This window comes from Liolophura sinensis, chromosome 1 (assembly GCF_032854445.1).
Source record: "Liolophura sinensis isolate JHLJ2023 chromosome 1, CUHK_Ljap_v2, whole genome shotgun sequence".
NCBI lineage: Eukaryota > Metazoa > Mollusca > Polyplacophora > Chitonida > Chitonidae > Liolophura > Liolophura sinensis.
The window spans coordinates 53,831,363-53,853,877 of record NC_088295.1 but is presented as its reverse complement, the minus strand read 5'-3'; the positions used below and the strand labels follow the sequence as shown (position 1 = coordinate 53,853,877).

The window sequence follows — 22,515 nt, the reverse complement described above, 5'->3', positions numbered from 1 at the left end:
CTAGCTAAGGGTTTGAACAATACTCCTACCCAAAACAAAATCCCCACAGATGATTTTGTGTCAGCTATAGAAAAAGGTCTTCAACAAATGGCAGGAATAACTAGCAGGCACCCTCAAAAATAAAACAGAACTAAAACGGGGGAAATTTATGAAATAAAAAAATTGTTATGGTATCAGCAAAAAATTCACATTCATGCTTAAATGTGTTAAAAGTAAGAGCCCTTCAAGAACATCATCGTCTGTGTTTCGTGAGTTTTGGATACAGGGCAAAACGAGGGAGAAATGTTATCGGACAGTTCCTGCAGTCTACCTGAGCCTACTAATGTAGCGCATTCATTGTCAGGCATAACATAAGTAACCCTCTGCTGTGGATTGGTCAGTTGTGCGGGAAAAAAAACATAAAACGCTTTGAACACCACACGTGTTTGTGTTGTATTACGGCAATACTGAGTGTATGGTAATTCTTATTAAGACTTATTGTGCAACCTGTTGACCTGTTGTTGGTTGACGTGCGAAATCTAAAAATAGCCACAAGCGCTGCACTATGAATACATAAATGAATTGTAATATGTTGTTAGTGGAAAATAACCGTCACAAAATGCAGTGTCATGAAAAGGCAGCAAGTTGACTAAACTACAGTCCACAACTGTTTTCTGATAAATTTTAAAAACTAAAGTTAAAATTTAAAGTACGTTTGCATGCCTACACACCTCAAGCACGCTGTATATGTATGTATGGCACATTCACGCAGTGTATGTCCATTAAAATAATAGTATAATTAAAAAGAAAACGGTTTAAAAAGGATGGTAAAAGAGGTTTTATTCTTAATTATTTAACATTATTATGTGTTTTTAAAATGTCTTTCAGATATTAAGGATTTAATGTACTCTTCAATGTATACATCCGTTCATTTTGGTGTGTATTTTCTTTTGGCTTCTATATGTTCTGACATGCACATGCAAGTTTGTAAGGTATACTTATTGTCTATCGGTATGCCTTTTGTGGAGCCCACTGACCAGTCCCCATGTGGAGGTGATTCTGTAATATTTATGTGAAATGTGAAATTCACAACAGCCTCTGAGGAGCAATTGTTAAACTGAATACAAAACAATAGACTTACACAAATTTGTACCCGTGAATAAATGGAACGTTTTGGGTAATTTTGGGTTGATGTAAGGGACAGCTAGTCTTAGCGTGGAGCTCCAGTACCCTCATGCCAGACACAGTTCGGCATATCACTGATAGCTACTGTTGCTACACGCGCTTGTGTGGTGTGGGTTTGTACCGACTAAACGCTTTCATTTTCTCTGTATCGTAGGGCTTCATATGGAAGATGGGGCGCAAAGTAACATTGGCAACATGTTCCCTGAACCAGTGGGCAATGGATTTTGAAGGGAACATGACAAGGATTTTAGAGAGTATGTAAAAACTGTTTTGATCGTATATCAACGCGTGGAATGGCTAAGGCCAGTGTAGTAGGCCTAGGCGGTACACTGCAGATAAGCTACCGCCCAGTTGGTTCCCCGATTGTATGAAGCACCAACTGTAAAACTGAGATTAGATAGCCTTCTAGCACGGTACCAGGTGGCTAATTCACAGTTATAGCAATGAAGAGTTCTCCAGCGTTAGGCATGTTAAGCAGATGTGTATGATGTAGGCTTACATGTATGTTAGTGAGTTTATCAGATTTCTGTATTTGTAGGTTTCCGCCAGGCGAAGGCGAAGGGTGCTACTTACAGGTTGGGCCCAGAACTCGAGATTACGTAAGGTGCTATTACCTCATACCTAACTGGATAAACTGTTAAGTTTTGAAAGTACGTGTCATAACTCTGAGATGTACCATAGTTTAAGTATACCTTTTAGTCTACTGTGGAAAGGACCCATGCTGCCTCAGGCAGCTATATACAGTACAGCCGCATTCCGGCCGAATATCCTACATGCCCATCATTGTTCCATGGTCGGCGTATGGTGTGCCCACCATGGTCAGATCATGTTCCTTTGTATATGTATGATGGGCCTACAATCCAATCAGGATTCGCGTAACATGGCGCCACCATGGTAACCATCGTGCCTGGACCATCTGAGCATCATTTGACAACATTCTACGGCGCATGATTTCATGACATCAACATCAACTGCTGCATGTGTATGTTCTTGGTGCGAGTTAACGTGAAAACTGTACAAAACTTCAAAGGTTACAATAGTGAAAGTGGGTTGACATTTCAGAGGTTACAATAGTGAAAGTGGGTTGACATCTCAGAGGTTACAATAGTGAAAGTTGGTTGACATTTCAGAGGATACGAGTGCAAGACAGTGAGTTGACATTTCAGAGGCTACAATAGTGTAAGATAGTAGGTTGACATTTCAGAAACTACAATAGTGTATGACAGTGTTTTGACATTTTAGAGTCTACAGTAGTGTCAGACAATGGGTTGACATTTCAGAGGTTACAATAGTGTCAGACAATGGGTTGACATTTTACAAGCCACAACAAGTGTAAGACAATGGGTTGACATTTCAGAGGCCACAATAGGTGTAAGACAGTTGGTGGACATTTCAGAGGCCACAATAGGTGTAAGACAGTGGGCTGACATTTCAGAGGCTACAAAAAGTGTAAGACAGTGGGTTGACATTTCAGATAATGGGTTGACATTTCAGAGGTTACAATAGTGTCAGACATTGGGTTGACAATTCAGAGGTTACAACGAATGTAAGATAGTTGGTTGACATTTCAGAGGCCACAATAAGTGTAAGACAGTGGGTTCACATGTTACAAGCTACAACAAGTGTAAGACAATGGGTTGACATTTCAGAGGCCACAATAGGTGTAAGACAGTTGGTTGATTGACATTTCAGAGGTCACAATAGGTGTAAGACAGTGGGCTGACATTTCAGAGGCTACAAAAAGTGTAAGACAGTGGGTTGACATTTCAGAGGCCACGATAGGTGTAGGACAGGGACTTGACATTTCAGAGGTCACAATAAGTGTAAGACAGTGGGTTGACATTTCAGAGGCTACAGTGGTTTTCAGAGAATGTGTTGACCTTTCAGAGTTTACAGGTGTAAAACATTTCAGAGTGTTACATGTACTGGCTTACAGCATGTTGACGATTCAGGCATTTCGCTCACTTACAATATGTTGACAAAGGTTTCATTCACTTGCAACATGTTAATATTTCAAAGATTTCACTGACTTCAAACATGTTGACATTTCAGAGGCTATGGCTGTGCTGACCATTTTTTGGAGAATGACACGTTCCTACACTCTTTTCAAGTCCTGGCAGAACTGCTTAATCACAACTCTTGTCAGGATATCCTTGCAGATGTGGGCATGTAAGGTTTGGCATTTATCCCTATCGACAATTCTTAAAACAACATCCATCATGTAATTGGATGTTTCCGCAAGGGGTTTGTTATGCAAATGACTGACAAAATACATTCTTTTGTGTCATACTTTCTTTTGTGTTTTTTCTTTTTTATTTCTTAAATTATAACGTGTTTTATTCGTTTAATTTTCCATACTACAGTTTTGATCCAGAGTTGAAAATAAGATAAAGTAAAGAAATGAAATATGTTGACATTTTGCTCTTTACAGGCCAGTGATGCACAAGAATGTGGCTTATAACTGCAGAGTGTACTTCTACAACAAGTACGTATGCACCAATTACATGTTGTTACATGTACATGTAATTAGCTGTCATGTCTGTTCAGAACTCCATTTACAATGTATGTACATTTTCCATGTAGGAGTACATGTGCCATTTTGCAAAACTCAGTGTGTAAAACACATCAAATGTAGGCGCAGTCTGTTTTATTTTTACGATTTATGGCAAGATGTTCATATGGTTTGGAATTATTTGAATATAAACCAATAAGTCATAAAAGTGTTCCTTTAGAAAATGGCGACATACATGTGTCATATTCGTATGGTTAAAGCTTTGCAAGGCTATGTGTGACTTTCTAGCCTGTGACAGATGAAGTCATCTGTGGGAATCTAGCCTGAGAAGCTTCACTTTGACATTGTCAACATTTATGTCATGTACATGGTAAAGGGTTGTGCTTACAGGTAACTCTTAGCGCTCTGCTCTCCCTGCTCATAAACCTGAATACTGTCATATAAATGAAAAATTCTTAGGCATGGCATTAAACATCAATCTAGTAATTAGGATAAATAGACTTATTCTAAAACAGCATTGCATCATTTCTGTCCTTTGTTTTGTTCTTCGCCTGTTAAGTCATGATAGTGGCTTTGTTGGAAAGTTCAAGTGAGCAGATTGTCCAATCATTCAGCAGTTGTCATAGTCATAGCTCACCTTCTGCATCTGTCATAGTCGTAGCTCACCTTCAGCAGTTATCATAGTCATAGCTCACCTTCAACAGTTGTCATAGTCATAGCTCACCTTCAGCAGTTGTCATATCTCACCTTCAGCAACTGTCATAGTCATAGATGTCAGTTTTTTTCACATCTGCAAAGAGTATTCAAAAGCGAGAGAACATAAGTAAAGCAACTAGGAAGTCACCAATTTTCTTTCCAAAATGTATAAACACTGTTTTAGTTTGAACTCTGACTTGAAAACAAAATATAGACATTGGTAGTGTCATTCCCCGAGCATTGGTGTCAGCATCCAGTAACAATGAAAGTAATGTTAAGGTAAATGTTAGAGAAAATATCTTTAAAATTACTGCATGTATTGAACTAATTTTGTGCATGCGTATGAAACACAGTAACATGAGTGGGATGTTTCATTGTTGATGCTCTGTGTTGAATTAATTATTATAAATTACATAATTCACCACTTGTGGAGTAGAATGAACGATAAGCTAACTGTTATGGCTGATGTCTCAAAACATAGTGCATGTCTGGAGCTCAGGTTTTACATACATGTAAATCACAGTAAGATGATGGTGGCTGTCCCAATGTTGATTGATTCCATGCAAATGTTAATGAACTTAATTTACAAAATTTATTACTAGCTTTCACGCTTCTTTTATGTGTTAATGAGAATCCATGTTAAGGAATTTTTAAAATGTTTAATTCCTATGTTTAGGGGGCCTCCGTGGCTAAGTCGGTAAGCGTGCTAGCCCAGTGTAATGACCCAGGAGTCTCTCACCAATGCGGTCATTGTGAGTTCAAATCTAGCTCATGCTGGCTTCCTCTCGGGCCGTACGTGGGAAGGTCTGTCAACAACCTGCGGATGGTTGTGGGTTTCCCGCGGGCTCTGGCCGGTTTCCTCCCACCGTAATGCTGGCCGCCATCTTATCAGTGAAACATTCTTAAGTACGGCGTAAAACACCAATCAAATAAATAAATAAATAAATTCCTCTGTTTCTGCCAGATATGAAAATTAAGCATTGTGATATGGCTTTGCTAGTTACAATGTCATGCTAATTACACTCTCAGGCTACTTAAAGCCTCATGCTCACCTCAAATTCTGCATGAGGCTGTATGGGTCATGGCTGTATCTGTTTATCTCAGATGAATGAGAAACATGCATGATAGCCGTTGTTGTTACCTGTGACTAGTTCTAAAATACTTAAAGCTTGTCTTTAATTTGTACAGAAAGATCCTGCTGATCCGTCCAAAGACTACTCTATGTGATGATGGAAATTATCGGGAAACCCGCTGGTTTTCATGCTGGGCCAAAAAACAACAGACAGAGGAGTATTTTTTACCTGGTATTATTAGAGACATAACTGGTCAGGTAAGCTTAGAGGCTAAGTCTCTGCGAGGCTTATGTAATGTAGTAATGAGGTACTCTAGTATCAAAGCCACTATGCATTTAAAGTAGGGTTACATGATAAAATTTTACTGGTTAAAAATTTACTGAGTATTTCCACCATTATTACAATAAGAGCATACATGCACAAAAACCACAAAAAAAGTTTTCTGTCTTTTCCACTTTTGCCTGTCAGAATAGCGCAAGTATGTTTTCTTTACTCGACTTCATATCTGCCTGATTCAGCGTCACAGAAGGAATATTATCACGTCAAAACGGGCAAATTCAGAGTACCCTGTTTTTGAGGACTGTACAATTTTTATGGATCCTGTTGAACCATGGTGTTAGCTCACTTCAGTATGGATTCCTTCAGATCATTTTAAAATTTCTGCCTAGTTTCTTTTGGAGGGGAAGCAGCTCTTTAAGGGCAGTCTTATTTTTCGTCACTATATGCATAACTTTCAGTTGTGAATTGAGACTTCAATTCTGTCTTTCTGTCATTGCACCCAATTTTTCTGTTATGAGTTTTAAAGGACTAAAGTCTTTACAATTAATTTTTGTTTTGAACATGCAAGTCAAAATAATCATCAGGATGGAAAAAAGGAATTTAAACCTGAAAGGAAAGTATACTAGCTGTGACAAGATGGAGATGGCAAGTGGTGTCATTTCTGATGTCCCTCTGTATAGGTACTGGAAGCTCAAGGTTACATGGACAGATTTGAAAGTAATGGAAATAAACCTGACCGACAAATGCTTACAGGTGCTTCCTTGAACTGAATCAATTTAATTGTAAATGGACCAGTTTAGTTACGATACTGTTATGAATTAAATCTGTATTGTTGTTGACAGAGGTCGGTGCCATTTGGTGACGGGGTAGTGTCAACTCTGGATACATGTATAGGCAGTGAGATGTGTGAGGAGCTGTGGGCAGCTTCTAGGTAATATACTTCATTGAAAACTACCTCAGGTATATTTGGGTGTATGTCTACCTGTGAATAAAGGTGGAGGGGGTGAGGTTTGGGGGCGGAGGTGGGCATCTTGATTTTGCACCTGTCTGTTTGCCCCTGTCTGTGTGTTGCAGATTTTGGACGTTTTCTTATTATACAGGAAATGTGTTGTCTTGTGGACACAATTTCTCAGGTATTATTTAGATAGTTAGGGCTTCCAGTGTGCTTATTGCCATTATTATCCCCAAGTTATTCACTCATCCCAGGGAGCTTTATGTGCTCAGGTACAAAAGGGGGACATGTGTGTTTTATAAATACTCAACATACAGTGTGTCTCCTTGATGTTGTTCATACAAAACATACTAACTTTTGATCAATTTCAAGTACAAATGTGTGATACATTCAGGCTTTGGTCATGACCTTTCAACCCATGTTTATGTCTATATTCCGTTATACCATGTGTTATCTGTAGATGTTAACATATCAGTCAACATATGTATGAGCAGGATTTGATGCATGCAAAACTTTTGCCTACTCTTTTAAAACAAAGGAAACTTAGATATAGTTAAAATACATACGTGTGTGACTTATTTGGGCCAATTTCGGAAACCTTGCAGATACTGGTGTTAAAATGGGAAAGTTATACCAAGAGAAAAGAAAATTGGACCGAAGAAAGTTTCATAAAAGTTTGCAGTGTCACTTAAAGTGGTTAATCACTGCAGAAGTAATGTATGCTAATGTCTGTCCTTAGAATGGTAATGAACAAAATATTTGCGATATACTGAGTGTTGTGCAAAACAGAGTTTGTCAGATTGTGAAGGGAAATCTGTTTGTTGTGTGAACAGTAACCACGTTCTGTTTGTTGTGTGAACAGTAACCATGTTCTGTTTGTTGTGTGAACAGTAACCACGTTGCCATGGGACTAGATGGGGTGGAGATTATAACCAACGGCAGCGGGAGTCACCACGAGCTGAGGAAGGCTTACACTCGTGTAGATCTCATCACCTCAGCCACCATGAAGGTGGCAATTCCATCTCGCTTCATCATTTATCATCACATTGTGCTATGTTGTATTCACATGTTACACAGCTCAGTTGCCATAAAGGCAGTCATTCATCCGGCTTCATCATTCGTCTTCACACTACACTACATTGTATTAATACATGTTATACATATCAGCTACCGTTACTGCAGGCATTTATCTGGCTTCATCATTCATCACCACATGTTGGGAGCCTTCGTGGCAGAGGTGGTTAGCACACCCGCCCGACACATCGACCCAGGAGCCTCTCACCAGTGTGGTCGCTGTGAGTCAGGTCTGGCTCTCAGTGGCTTTCTCTCCTGCCCGTACATGGAAAGGTCTACCGGTAACCTGCAAATGGCCGTGGGTTTCCCACGCATTCTGCCCGATTTCCTCCACCAATAATCCTGGTACACATAGTCGGTCACCATAAAGGTGGGCATTCACCTGGCTTTCAACATTAATCACTTCGTTGCACCAGAATGAACTTTATTTATTCATTTATTTATTTACATGACGTACAAGTATTGGATTGGTGTCTTAGTGTCATTGTCAAGAGTGTTTCTCTTTTTTGTCTTTGGAAAATTCAGCAGATTCGGAATACTAAATTGTAATGCCCAGTCGTTAGTTCTGTATCAGCAATCAACTGAAAGCTATACCCGCATGGCTGTTTCATCACTGGATTTACCTCCCCTTAACCATGAAAGTTTTGCAGAGTTTACCATATTATAAAACAGTTTATTTTCTTTTTTTCATTCAGTCTGGTGGCATCTACCTGTTTGCTAACCAGATTGGATGTGATGGAGACAGACTGTACTACGACGGATGTGCAATGATTGCAATCAACGGGGACATTGTTGTCCAAGGACCACAATTCTCTCTCAGAGAAGTGGTAAGATTAACATTAACAATGGAGGAACTAGTTCAGGATAACCCCAGTTTCATGATGAGGTGACATCTTGAAAAAGGTTTTAGGTCCAGATAATTGTGGATGTGCTCTGAAAAGACTTTACAGGTACATGTTCTTTGAAGGTTTGTTGGGAGTAGTCTTGTCAGGTGTTCCAATCTCTGCCTAGTAAGTAACTTTTCTATATGGATTTTCCCTGAGGGTTCTAAGCTGTTAGTTGAATCTGCATGGTTTTGTTACATTTAAATAATCGGACATGTTTATGAGAGTACTTGTGAAAGAAAAATACCATCTGCTTTACTCCATTATTTGCTTCTTTCTGCACTTAGGTTGTGCTGACTGCGTGCTTGGACCTGGAGGATGTGCGAGCATACAGACATTCCATCAGAAGTCGCTGTCTACATGTAAGTATACTGACAATCCAACAGGAGTCAGTGTCTACATGTGAATGTACAGACATTCCATCAGAAATCCCTGTCTCCATGTAAGTATACTGACAATCCAACAGGAGTCAGTGTCTACATGTGAATGTACAGACATTCCATCAGAAATCCCTGTCTCCATGTAAGTATACTGACAATCCAACAGGAGTCAGTGTCTACATGTGAATGTACAGACATTCCATCAGAAATCGCTGTCTACATGTAAGTATACTGATAATCCAACAGGAGTCAGTGTCTACTTCTGAATGTACAGACATTCCATCAGAAGTCGCTGTCTACATGTAAGTATACTGACAATCCATCAGGAGTCAGTGTCTACATGTGAATGTACAGACATTCCATCAGAAATCGCTGTCTCCATGTAAGTATATTGACAATCTATCAGGAGTCAGTGTCTACATGTGAATGTACAGACATTCCATCAGAAGTCACTGTCTACATGTAAGTATACTGACAATCCATCAGGAGTCAGTGTCTGCATGTGAATGTACAGACATTCCATCAGAAATCGCTGTCTCCATGTAAGTATACTGACAATCCATCAGGAGTCAGTGTCTACATGTGAATGTACAGACATTCCATCAGAAATCGCTGTCTCCATGTAAGTATACTGACAATCCATCAGGAGTCAGTGTCTGCATGTGAATGTACAGACATTCCATCAGAAGTCGCTGTCTACGTGTAAGTATACTGACAATCCATCAGAGTCAGTGTCTGCATGTGAATGTACAGACATTCCATCAGAAGTCGCTGTCTACATATAAGTATACTGACAATCCATCAGGAGTCAGTGTCTACTTGTGAATGTACAGACATTCCATCAGACAATCCTTCTGTGACTGAATAAGAAAACTATTTCTACTACAACATGGAAGACATTTGACGTTGAGTGCAGTGGTGATTTGGGAGGCCTATAGCTACATGTAGATACCACTGGTTCTCAGCCATTCTGTTTTGGCTCCTTGCTATGACCGAATCAGCCTTTATAGGGGAGAATAGCCAAATTTTGTGATCATTCATCACATCTCCCTTGCTGCATGGTTCTCTGGCTACAGCCTAGCTGAGTTTTCTTTTCATCTTCCATGTTGCATTGTTCTATGGCAACAGCCTATCCCAGGTTTCACCCCATCTTTCATGTTGCAGGGTTCTATAAATACAGCCTATCCCAGGTTTCACCTGATCTTTTATGTTGCAGGGTTCCAAGACTACAGCCTATCTCAGGTTTCAGCCGATCTTCCATGTTGCAGAACCCCAAGGCTACAGCCTATCCCATGTTTCACCTAATTTTCCTTGTTGCAGGGTTCTATGGCCACAGCCTATCCCAGATTTCACCCGATCTTCCATGTTGCAGGGTTTGAAGGTTACAGCCTATCCCAGGTTTCACCCGATCTTCCATGTTGCAGGGTTCGAAGGCTACAGCCTATCCCAGGTTTCACGCAATCTTCCATGTTGCAGGGTTCCAAGGCCACAGCCTATCCCAGGTTTCACCTGATGTTTCATGTTGCAGGGTTCTATTGCTACAGCCTATCCCAGGTTTCACCCGATCTTCCATGTTGCAGGGTTTGAAGGCTACAGCCTATCCCAGGTTTCACGCAATCTTCCATGTTGCAGGGTTCCAAGGCCACAGCCTGTCCCAGGTTTCACCTGATCTTCCATGTTGCAGAGTTCCAAGGCTACAGCCTATCCTAGGTTTCACCTGATATTCTATGTTACAGGGTTCTATGGCTACAGCCTATCCCAGGTTTCACCTGATTTTTCATATTACAGGGTTCTGTAGCTACAGGCTATCCCAGGTTTTGCCTGATCTTTCATGTTGCAGGGTTCTATGGCTACAGCCTATCTAAGTTTTCATCTCATCTTCCATTTCTCAAGGCCCTCTGGCTATAGACTATCCCATTTCATCCCATCTTTCATGTTGCAGGATTGCATGGTTCCAGCCTATCCCATTTTTCCGCCATCTTTCTTGTTGCAGGGTTCCATGGCCCCAGCCTATCCCAGGTTTCGCCCGATCTTCCATGTTGCAGGGTTCCAAGGCTACAGCCTATCCCAGGTTTCACCCAATCTTCCATGTTGCAGGGTTCCAAGGCCACAGCCTATCCCAGGTTTCACCCAATCTTCCATGTTGCAGGGTTCCAAGGCTACAGCCTATCCCAGGTTTCACCTGATCTTCCATGTTGCAGGGTTCGAAGGCTACAGCCTATCCCAGATCTCACCCAATCTTCCATGTTGCAGGGTTCTATGGCCACAGCCTATCCCAGGTTTCACCTGATCTTCCATGTTGCAGGGTTCGAAGGTTACAGCCTATCCCAGGTTTCACCCGATCTTCCATGTTGCAGTTCCAAGGCTACAGCCTATCCCAGGTTTCACCTGATGTTTCATGTTGCAGGGTTCTATTGCTACAGCCTATCCCAGGTTTCCTCTGATATTTCATGTTGCAGGGCTACAGCCTATCCCAGGGTTCACCCGATCTTTCATGTTACAGGGTTCTGTAGCTACAGGCTATCTCAGGTTTTGCCTGATCTTTCATGTTGCAAGGTTCTGTGGCTACAGCCTATCTAAGTTTTCACCTCATCTTCCATTTCTCAAGGTCCTCTGGCTATAGACTGCCCCATTTCATCCCATCTTTCATGTTGCAGGATTGCATGGTTCCAGCCTATCCCATTTTTCCGCCATCTTTCTTGTTGCAGGGTTCCATGGCCCCAGCGTATCCCAGAGTTCAGTGTGATGTAGCCTTGTGCAGCCCAGCTGATGACATGGGGCTGCCTGTGTACTCCCCTATACAATGGCAGTACCACACCGCTGAAGAAGAGATCAGGTATTGTGGACATTTTTTCTTAGCAGTTGTAGTATACACGTATCTCCAACAGTGGGGGAACAGGATATAGCTTATTGAGTAAGTCGCATGACCCCTAACCTAGAGGCACAAGAGGTGCAGGATAGAGCCGTGGACTGTAAATTTTATACAGATTCCTGTGATGTCTGTGTTAGCATGGGCCTTGGTGACAGTATGCGGTCAGAGGAGCTCATAGGATTGTTTGAGCAGCCTCAAATTTGTCAGAGATGACTTGTCCTCCACTAGGATTGCACAAAAAATCGGTATGTCATACATGTAGATGTTGAAGTTCGTCAATGATGTATTTGGTTTTAAATTTTGTCAGTGAATAAGTTACACATTTGGCTTGATTCTGTTGATCCCAGACAGGTGTTTTAGGGTTTGTTGGAGGTAGTGTGGTATCCCAGTTGGAAAAACATGAGATTCTTCATTAGAAAGTATTTTATAAAAATTTCCTTGCCCTTTAACAGGTTCTTTTTGGGCATTTTGGGGTGGGAAGAGGTGGGCAAGCACTTGCCGGAGGTTTATCCCGGACACACCTGTTTCCTCCTCACCTGAAATCATGACATCATTAAAGGGGAAAAATCTTGAGTATGGCATACAGTCAGTCAACATGCAACGATGTCTTCACAACTTAGTATTTGTCAACATCCCGTTGTCACTGGTGTGTGATGGTTCTGTACAGTTTAGGTCCTGCCTGCTGGCTGTGGGACTACCTGAGGAGGAGTGGGCAGGGAGGGTATTTCTTACCCCTCAGTGGGGGCATTGACAGCTCGTCCACAGCCTGTGTTGTGTTCTCCATGTGCCGCCTAGTCTGTCAGGCAGTACGAGAAGAGGGTAAGTCATACAGCTGCAACTTATGTTCGAGTCCGTTCTGGTCTGGCCAGCATGAAACTTGGGTTAAATGTGGAAATGGCTTTTACCTATTTTGTAATAATTGTAATTTTTATTGACCGTACTTAAAGCTTTAGGCTCGCATGGTGCCTACACATTTAAAATACACATAATAATAATAATAGTAACACTTTCCTTTCTAAGGGAGATCAGTTAGTTAGTTGAGTCCCTCATGCACACATTCATTCACACAAAAGGGTATCTACTAAGTCTGTACAGTATATATAAAATTTAGATGAACCTGATATAACATGATCAAAGACCATATACAATGTAGTGCATCGTAGACAACTTCATACTTGATCAACAGAGTCACGGGTTAGTGGTAACCAGATATGACCGTGGATGGGACATCTTCGTGGCTCACCTTGATGGTCGTTGTCAGGATTGTCATTCATCTGGTAGTGGAATCGTGAAACAACTCGAGAACACTTAAACAATCTGCTAACATTAATAACCGATGTTTTATTCAGGTCAACTCTTCAGCCCTGACTCTAAATCCAACCTTCAATGATTCTTCCCCAAAGGTTTGAGGCAGTTTTATTTATATAGAGTATACCTAATGGTAACCATAGTATTGTTGTCATAAATGACAACAATACAAAGCAATAATTAACGAAGATATGTACAGGTCATCAGGGAGCCATGTAAATCCATCTCATCAGGGAGCCATCCTAACTAATGACTCCTTTTATCCGCTAATCCTTAAATCTGCGCTTGATTGGACAGTTGTTTCACTATACACAGATTTCTATTGAATTGATATTAACTATATATGTAAAACTAACAGTAACTTTTCAAGGGGGTATTCATATACAGGTATACCCTCTGTTCATTAGTATAACAGCTACCTACATGTAGTATTACACACATGAGCTCTTTTATAATAGACCGGTAGATCCAGGATCAATCCTTGATCGAGTCACACCTAAGACTTTAAAAGAGGAAGTTGTAACTTCCTCACTTGGCGTTCAGCATGAAGGGGATAGTGCAACGACTGGTTGACCCGTATCAGTATAATGGCTCGGTCGGGTCGGCTTACTGGCCTTCGGTAAGTCGTCTCAGTGAAGCAGCACTAGATAAAAGAGCGGTGGAAATCCGTCCTGCTACAAGGAGGCACATTACATGTACATGCACCCTAAGGATTCCTTCGTCGTCATATGACTGAAAAATTGTTGAGTACGACGTTAAACCCCAAGCACTCACTCACTCACTCTTTTATAATGATCTTATGTAACAATAACATTTGCTATGTTGCTCGTTTCAGTGATAAGTGGTAAAATTTAACCAGGCCCAGTAGTAGATCCAGAGAGTTACTTGCTTACTATCAACAATATAAAAATGATGTACTGTTCTCGTTAAAATACAGTCGGATGGTATATGTTCCTGGAGTAGGTTTTCAGACAGTAGAAATTACTGAATGGTACTGGTCTTCAATACAATCTAAGATACACAGTGTACACTTTCTTTGTTCACTTAGAACTCCTAAAAATCTTCCAGTTTCTATATATATTTAAACCAGCTTAATTAACACATACAGGAGCCATTTTGATATTGGTTGTGTAAAACCTTGATTTAAACCCAAGATAGTGGCTTGGTGACTTTTTCTGTTCTGACATCATCCAGATTACACTATTTTAGTCATATTCATTGCATTTGACAAATGGTATATCAGCACTCATCTAAAGATTGTTATGGAGCTCTCATACAGCAGCATTAGATTTGTGAACCAAGAACAGCCATGTGGCTTCAGGCAGCCAGGTGCATCACTCTGTGACACTACAGTGCTGAAATCTCATTTAAATGTGATTTCAAGTAAGCGTGAATAATTGGGGAATTTACAGTGAAAATTCTACTTTTAAATGAAATTTCCTGTTGCAAATGTGAATTAGTTTTTGTAACGGACAAGCTTTGTGTTTGAAGCCATCACAGATTTAATTGCAGTTGTTATCAGAAGTGCTTGGCTGTTTCATTATTTGTGTTCGTTTCTCCTGTTGTGTAGATAGAAGTGTTTTGGAGGATATACGTCGTGTGGTAGGAGACAAGACGTACACCCCTACAGACCCCCAGGAACTGTGTGGCCGTCTGTTCACAACATGCTACATGGGCTCAGAAAACAGCTCTCAGGAAACCAAGACTAGGGCTACAAACCTGGCCCAGCAGATTGGCAGGTAAATACATCAGACTCATCGACATACTTGCCTTCAACCTGAAGAAAAAATGTATGGGTAAATAATGGATTAGGGTTTAACACCGAATTGGCAGTTTTTCAGCCAACTGGGGACAAGAATATATAACCGTTGTCTTTCAACATGAGAATTATAATATATAAAATCAGTATAACGCTTAGAGTTATGAAACAACGCAATTCACATCAAATGAAAGCACACAGGCATGTCCATTTTACTCAAGATCATGACAGTCTGCTGACGCAGTAGTATATGACACTTGACTGTACATGAGATGCAGTGATCAATGATGCGATGGTTGGGATGAGTTGATGTGCTAATGTGATGATGTGGTGATGTGATTGACTGTAAACAAAGAAAATGGTGCTGTATAAGTAATATGTACCGAACATGATTGTATATATGAATGAATTATACAAAATATCTGCAAATACACAACGATTCTTTAGGCTCATACTACTTACTGTACAAACTTACAATACTGCTTTGAGTATATAAAGCACAACATCTAAAACGTTCAATTTAGCCACAAACGTACAGCAATTACCACGAAACAAAAATCTAACAGATCACTTAAATTAACAATCCAAGGGAGGCGACTCTGTCACCCAATGGTCGTGAAAACAAAAGTTGCAATTAATCAAGCTAAGAAGATGCTACTGTACTGTTTATAGGCTTCATATCCCTACACTCGTTAGACACGCAAGGGCGTCCCCATTCTTTTTCCAGTGAATTTGCCACCAAAAACAGTGAACAAATAAAAGACTAAATCACAAGTTACAATGCTATGCCTATGGATTTTGGAGATTTATCCTAGCAATACAGATCGTGTACATACATAAAGACAACATATTTTGGCCATTACAATCAGGACAGACTAGCTTTAGAAACCTGCTGAAATAAAGTTAGTTCAAATTTGAAAAGCACATGAAATGTAGTTCTTATGCAATATCCACATATGGTGGTGGGGTTTCCCCCCTGGGGCCTGCCCAGTTTCCTCCCACCATATGACGGTAGTGGCATATGTACCAGCTAGGACACAGTTACATGTATATTTAAAGTGATATGGGCCTATTCTATTTTCTGGACCCAGGTAAACAGGAGAGCTCTTGGTTAGTTGTCTTTTGTGCCTATGTGCCTGGGGTCCTATTTCTTTCACCCATGTACTCCCTTGAGGGAGTTCACAAAATGATAATTAAGGGACAGTATACCCACAGAAATGACCAATCAGAGACTACTGGTTTCCTAATTGTAAATAGCTCTTACAAAGACTACATGTAAATGTCAGGGAATCTTGATTTCAGTCTGAGATGATGCATTTGATTCATTAGGTTCAAAGGTGCAGATGCCCTGCCAAGTATTTCAACCATCTTTGTGAAAGGAAAAGACCAGTTCTGCTGTTGTAGACAAGTGTACATTTATTTGTGGTGTATTATCTTGTTGTATTATCTTGGTGTATGTATGTATGTATGTATGTATGTATGTATGTATGTATGTATGTATGTGTATGTAAAATTGTCGCTATTTTTGTGTTCACAGTTATCACCTCAACATTTGCATAGACGTTGCTGTCGCAGCCACTCTCAGTATTTTTACCACTGCCATGAAGTGCATGCCAAAGTTTAAAGCAAAGGGAGGAACCCTACGAGAAAATTTAGCAATGCAAAATGTTCAGGTATTGTATGAAGTTTCTTACCTTCTTCTATATGGCTGGTGCTAATGTTAAAGTCACCGGTTTGGAATAACACTGGTACCTCTGTGACAATGTTGGCCCAATGATATTTGTTAAACCCATGTCTTTTACTTATTTATTTATTTGATTGGTGTTTTATGCCGTACTCAAGAATATTTCACTTATACGACGGCAGCCAGCATTATGGCGAGAGGAAACCGGGCACAGCACGGGGGAAACCCACGACCATCTGTAGGTTTGCTCGCGGACCTTCCCACTTACGGCCATGTCTTTTAGTCTGCCTGTCATAACACTGAACACAGAATGGAAGAGCATGAAACATGTGATATGAAATACCAGAAAATGTATAATGTAACTAAAATTATGTCTAATTATGTCAAATATCATTTTATGAGGAAAGGAATAACTTGATATTTCACCTTTGTAAAAAGAAAACAAATCCTAATCTGTTCCTGACTTAGGCCCGTCTGAGGATGGTACTGGCCTACCTGTTTGCACAGCTGGTGTTATGGGCACGAGGTCGCTCAGGGGGACTTCTTGTGCTGGGATCGGCTAATGTTGATGAAAGGTCAGTTAGAAGTGTGTATGTCCATCATAGATCTACAATCTTGACACCAACTTATTTGCATGCTGTTTACAGGTGAAGGAAATAAAAAGAATTACAAAAAATTTTTGAAGATATATGAAGGTAACTGTGTAGTACATGCAGTCAAACAAGGCAAAGAATATTACAACAATGACATGCTTGTACGTATTAAGATATTTGGTGATATTTATATATAGCTGTTATTATCCCTCTCTTGATGACGTACTTTTCAGTTTTATTACATAAAAATACTTATGTTTTAATACCTTGCAGCCTGCGTGGGTACATGACAAAGTACGACTGTTCTAGCGCAGATGTCAACCCCATAGGAGGTATCAGTAAAACAGATCTGCGAAGCTTTATCAAGTTTTGTTCCAAGAAGTTTGGACTGACAGCTTTAGAAGGGTAAATATATTATTGTGTGCATGGTTTAAGTATTAGTAGTTAGTAACAGTTTGCATTAGTTATCATATACCTTAGGTATACCTCCTGCTATACCTCCTGCTATACCTCTTGCTATACCTCTTTCTATATCTCTTGCTATACCTCCTGCTATACCTCTTGCTATACCTCAAGTACACTGCAGGCATCCTATTTTTTAACCTAGTCTTTACAAAGTACACCCCCGCTTCTTTCAACATATGGAACACTAGTGCCCTCTACATTTACAATTATAGTAATTCCCAGTGATTTCAATAAGACTTCGTATACATGTACAAGTCGTAGCAACTAATTGTAATTGAATAACCATAGCTGTTATTGTTATGGGCTATTCCATGGGTTACAATATTTACCTCCCATTGTGGAGCCCAAGAAGTACCCTATAGATGACTGTATGTCTGTCACGTCTGTCAAGACTTTGATCTGACTTGAGCTTAACATACATATGGAAGACTTTATAATCCTGTCCTCTACTGTTTGTACTATTCAAGTTACACTTTCTGTTGATGACTAAAATAGAATATATATTTTTTTTTTGATGCTGCAATGTTTCTCTACCTCTCATCATTCGTGTTGCATATTTTTTGTCTTTTTCCTGAAGGATTTACGCTGCCCAGCCCACAGCAGAGCTGGAACCTCTAGTGGAAGGGCAGATAGCACAGACAGATGAGGTAGGTGTAAACTGCAGGCTCTGCCCCATCACAGTCAGGTCACGGGTGGTGGCTGTTTCATGGAGCTGTACATTCTGTAAAACTATAACAGTATGTGAGTGAGTGAGTACTTGGGGTTTAACGTCGTACCCCTATAACAGTACGTGAAAGTGAAGAATGCTTGTGGACCTAACAGGCTGAGTTGTCTAAGCATAACATCTTTTCACTTTTGATTGATTTATTTATTTGTTTGATTGGTGTTTTTACGTTGTACTCAGGAGTGTTTTGCTTATACAACTGCGGCCAGTATTATGGTGGGAGAAAACCGGGCATAGCCCAGGCCAAAAACCCCTGACCATCCGCAAGTTGCTGACAGACCTACATACGGCTGGAGAGGAAGTATTGTCAGGTGACTTTTAATATCATGGTGCCTTGTATTGTGATGATGCTTTGTATTGTCATTATGCTTTATGTTGTCATTGTCATGATGCTTTATATTGTCATTGTCATGATGCTTTATATTGTCATTGTCATGATGCTTTGTATTGTCATTGTCATGATGCTTTATATTGTCATTGTCATGATGCTTTATATTGTCATTGTCATGATGCTTTAACTTGTCATGATGCTTTATATTGTCATTGTCATGATGCTTTATATTGTCATTGTCATGATGCTTTATATTGTCATTGTCATGATGCTTTAACTTGTCATGATGCTTTATATCGTCATTGTCATGATGCTTTATATTGTCATTGTCATGATGCTTTAACTTGTCATGATGCTTTATATTGTCATTGTCATGATGCTTTGTATTGTCATGATGCTTTGTATTGTCATGATGCCTTGTTATGATGCCTCAAATTATAAACCTATACCCCACTGTCTGTAACCCATTATCTTCAGGAAGACATGGGCATGACGTATGAGGAACTTTCCCAATATGGTAAACTGAGACGGCCTTTCAGATGTGGGCCGTACAGTATGTTCTGTAAGTTAGTCCATGCTTGGAGAGATCGGATGACTCCATATCAGGTGAGTCTGTAATTATTATCATTCTGTCAGTCAGTCAGTTTGTCAGTCATAGATGAAAGGCTTATTATAAAATCCTAGAGAACTCAAGGTATATACCTCGTCAGTCTATCACGAATCACGTTTTCCATTCATTTTCAACAAAATTTTGGTTGTTTTTATCCAGTTTTCAAACATGGGCTGCTGTGTTCCATTGAAATTTGATGCGTGCATGTAACTTCATTATGACATGTTCACGTTTGTTTCCAAAACATTTGATTATTCTGAATTGAAACTTGTTGCGCAACATATGTTACTGCATTTTGAATAGGCAACACTGAAACATAACAGTATATCTACTCTGCTACAGTTAGACCCAGTTATGATTTGACTGAGGTTGTTTGAGGATGTGTGAGGCTGGGACATTTTGGTGTTTCTTCTTGAATACAGGTTGCAGATAAGGTGAAGCACTTCTTCAGATGGTATTCCATTAACCGCCACAAAATGACAGTGCTGACGCCAGCCTATCATGCGGAGACGTATGGCCCAGATGACAACAGACATGACCACAGGCAGTTCCTCTATAACGCCAAATGGCCCTGGCAGTTTAAAGCCATAGACAGTCAGGTATGAAAATGGCTAATTGGTTTAAATCCCTGTCTTTCAGGTAGTAGGACACAACTGGTAGTGGTTGTTTCTAGGTTCAGGGAGGCAAACTTTGATACTCCTTCAATCTCCACTGTTCTTCAGGGTTTTAAGGCAATAAGCAGTGGACAAGGCTCATGGGGAGTTTCAGTGGTTGAAGTGTTGTAGAATGATCACTTGCCCTTCTCCGATATAACCAACATCATGAATGGTCTGCAGGTTTAAATCTGTGTCTCACATGTGGGGAGGTAGTTTCTTTGCTAAATTCCTGTTTTCCATATTTAAACCAATCCCTGGCCTTTTTTATTTTCATAACACTCATGGAGTTCATACTCAGAGTACTGATGGCAAATGTAAATGTATGATTTGTGCCAAGTGTACCATTCATGTCTAAACAAGTCAGCCCCTTGCTCTGCCCTGTTTCCTCCCACAATAATGATGTCTGCCTTTCGCTTATAAGTGAAATTTTCTTGAGTGTGACGTAAAACATCAATGAAATAAATAAAAAACTCAGGGCTCAAACTTTGGAGTCTATTGTTTTTTCCCATAATTTGGGTGTTGATCATCTTGCAAGACTAGCCGTCTACCAAAAAAAGCGTGTTTTGTAAGAGAACTTCGACCTCCAGAAAAAGCAGTCTACATGTACACCATTTCGGTGCATTGTTTCAGTATATTGTCTAAATGGTGGAGATTGGCTATGGCTAAAGTCACAGGCTAATAAATTTTAGCTGTTATCAGCAATGAAAGAAGACCGTGTCATCTGATTGTTATTTATGGACAGGCACAGAAAATGTCAGAACAGTCTATAACAGCAAAGAATCGAGCTCTTCCCACCAGCCACACAGCCTCACAGAAAGGTGCCTTTGGAGGCAGTAGATCTGGAGACCAAAGCAACAGTAACTTCTCCAACTCTAATGGACCCAACGCCAGCGGAGTCCTTGTTCCCATGGCTTTGGGGAGGTCACAAGGTCAGCTCATGGACACTGAAGTGGGGGACATTGAAATGACTATTAAAGAAAAAGTGGCTCGAATTGTTAATGAAGAGAGATTGTATACTCATATGAAATTCCTAAAGTGACCTACCTTTGTATATGTATCTCAGTGCCCATGTTTTCTTTGAGGATAAGGTAGGTTTCTTAATATGTTTAACAAAAAGAAAGGGAAACTTCCATTCAAAAAGATGCATGAAAAGGAACTTTTGAGGCAGATCATTACACACATTTGCTGACCTGTTAGTATGGCCTTATCAGTTTTGTATCGGCTGTAATTTTGTAAAGATATATTAAAGCTGACAAACTGGACTATTGTGGCTATTATTGTGTTAAAATGATTCTAAAGTTACAGTGCGACCCACATTGTGAATCCTTTTAGTGATTTTGAATGGTAACACAAGGCACAGACAGAGCTGATGTTTTGTGAAAGGCAATTATTTGGGCTTATCTAAAATAACAAGGAAAAAGTAAGTTGGATTTATACTAATTAAGATTTGCCAAAATTTGTTATATATAAAACTAATGGACCAAACTTAACAAAGTCTATTTAAAGGAAAAGACTACTCAAGATATTCATATATGTATTATTATTTAAAAAAAACACGTGGTTTGCTGTTTATTGAAATCTGATCTCCATATCATCAGGATTGGGATCACAGTTGTTTGTTTTTTCTTTGGCTAATATACTATGCAAAAGAGAGGGATGCAATCATCATGCAGTTTTCAGTTTTGAACAGGATAAACTCTCTGAGAGTTAAAGCCCATCCGCCATAAACCACCAGAATAATGTTTGACGCCCCAACTTTCCAAGATATAACGTTTGATAGCATCTACCTCACGTGTGATATTCGTTTGTTGGAAGTGTGAACTTCGTCCTTATTTTATGGAAGACAGTCAGACGTAGTTGTTATTAATGATTTATTTCCTTTTGAACATTAGATTTTAATGACTGGTCAACTTTTCAGACTTGTTCATCCACTCATTTGACAGTTCATCTATATATCCACATTGTACAGGTATATGGCCTTCAGTATTTTGACTGTCGCCTTACTAAAGTGCTATCTACTAAACTACAGGTTAATCTGAACCAAATTTGTTTTGAACTTTGAACTGCAGTTACCCGACCATGAGAGTTCTGTTCATCTTAAAAGGATGTTTGAATGTTTGTTTGGAAAGTAGGATGACATCCTAGTGAAAAAAACAGTAATCTGTTATGACTTTTATTTGCATCTAGAAATATTTCTTAGGCTGATTCTGGATTTTTAAGAGGATATATACGTATGTAAAGGTGGCACGGTCTGATTTTAAATAATCTTTCAAATAATGTGCGTTGACAAATGACAGTGTGTTGTGATGGTGGTGGGTTTGTCTCTTTGGGGTGGGGGAGGGGTGTTGTGTTATTCTGAATGTTCTAATAACTCTGCAGTAATGTTGGCTGCAATATTTTGTTCAAGTCTGTTCATATTGATCTCTGCCATCGTTCTGGTTCAGCGTTAATCAAATGACTTTTATAAAGATTAAATTATGCATTTTTTCAAATTGGATA

At 39.8% G+C, this 22,515-nt stretch overlaps 1 protein-coding gene across 2 annotated transcripts; it reads left to right on the top strand.

Annotated features, from left to right (window-relative positions):
* The first annotated feature begins 1,305 nt into the window (after nt 1-1,305).
* LOC135481760 (glutamine-dependent NAD(+) synthetase-like) lies at nt 1,306-22,515 on the top strand. 2 transcript variants are annotated; one of them, XM_064761440.1, is made up of 19 exons: nt 1,306-1,418; nt 1,703-1,763; nt 3,217-3,333; nt 3,596-3,649; nt 5,561-5,702; nt 6,567-6,655; nt 7,568-7,685; nt 8,446-8,577; nt 8,922-8,996; nt 11,723-11,850; nt 12,554-12,705; nt 14,765-14,933; nt 16,491-16,626; nt 17,106-17,212; nt 17,504-17,635; nt 18,273-18,342; nt 19,228-19,356; nt 19,783-19,959; nt 20,759-22,515. In XM_064761440.1, exons 1-19 carry the CDS (start codon nt 1,334-1,336, stop codon nt 21,053-21,055), a joined length of 2,370 nt encoding a protein of 789 aa, XP_064617510.1. In that variant the 5' UTR covers nt 1,306-1,333; the 3' UTR covers nt 21,056-22,515. The 2 variants fall into 2 exon arrangements, with proteins under 2 accessions (XP_064617510.1, XP_064617511.1); XM_064761441.1 differs by having other exon boundaries at nt 1,383-1,418; nt 1,703-1,768.

Excerpts from the sequence above, each read along its gene's own strand:
- LOC135481760 (XM_064761440.1), top strand. The coding sequence starts at position 1,334 with ATGGGGCGCAAAGTAACATTGGCAACATGTTCCCTGAACCAGTGGGCA. Across the intron at positions 3,334-3,595 it reads ATCCTTGCAGATGTGGGCAT|GCCAGTGATGCACAAGAATG; the intron begins GTAAGGTTTGGC and ends TGCTCTTTACAG. Across the intron at positions 17,213-17,503 it reads TCGGCTAATGTTGATGAAAG|CCTGCGTGGGTACATGACAA; the intron begins GTCAGTTAGAAG and ends AATACCTTGCAG.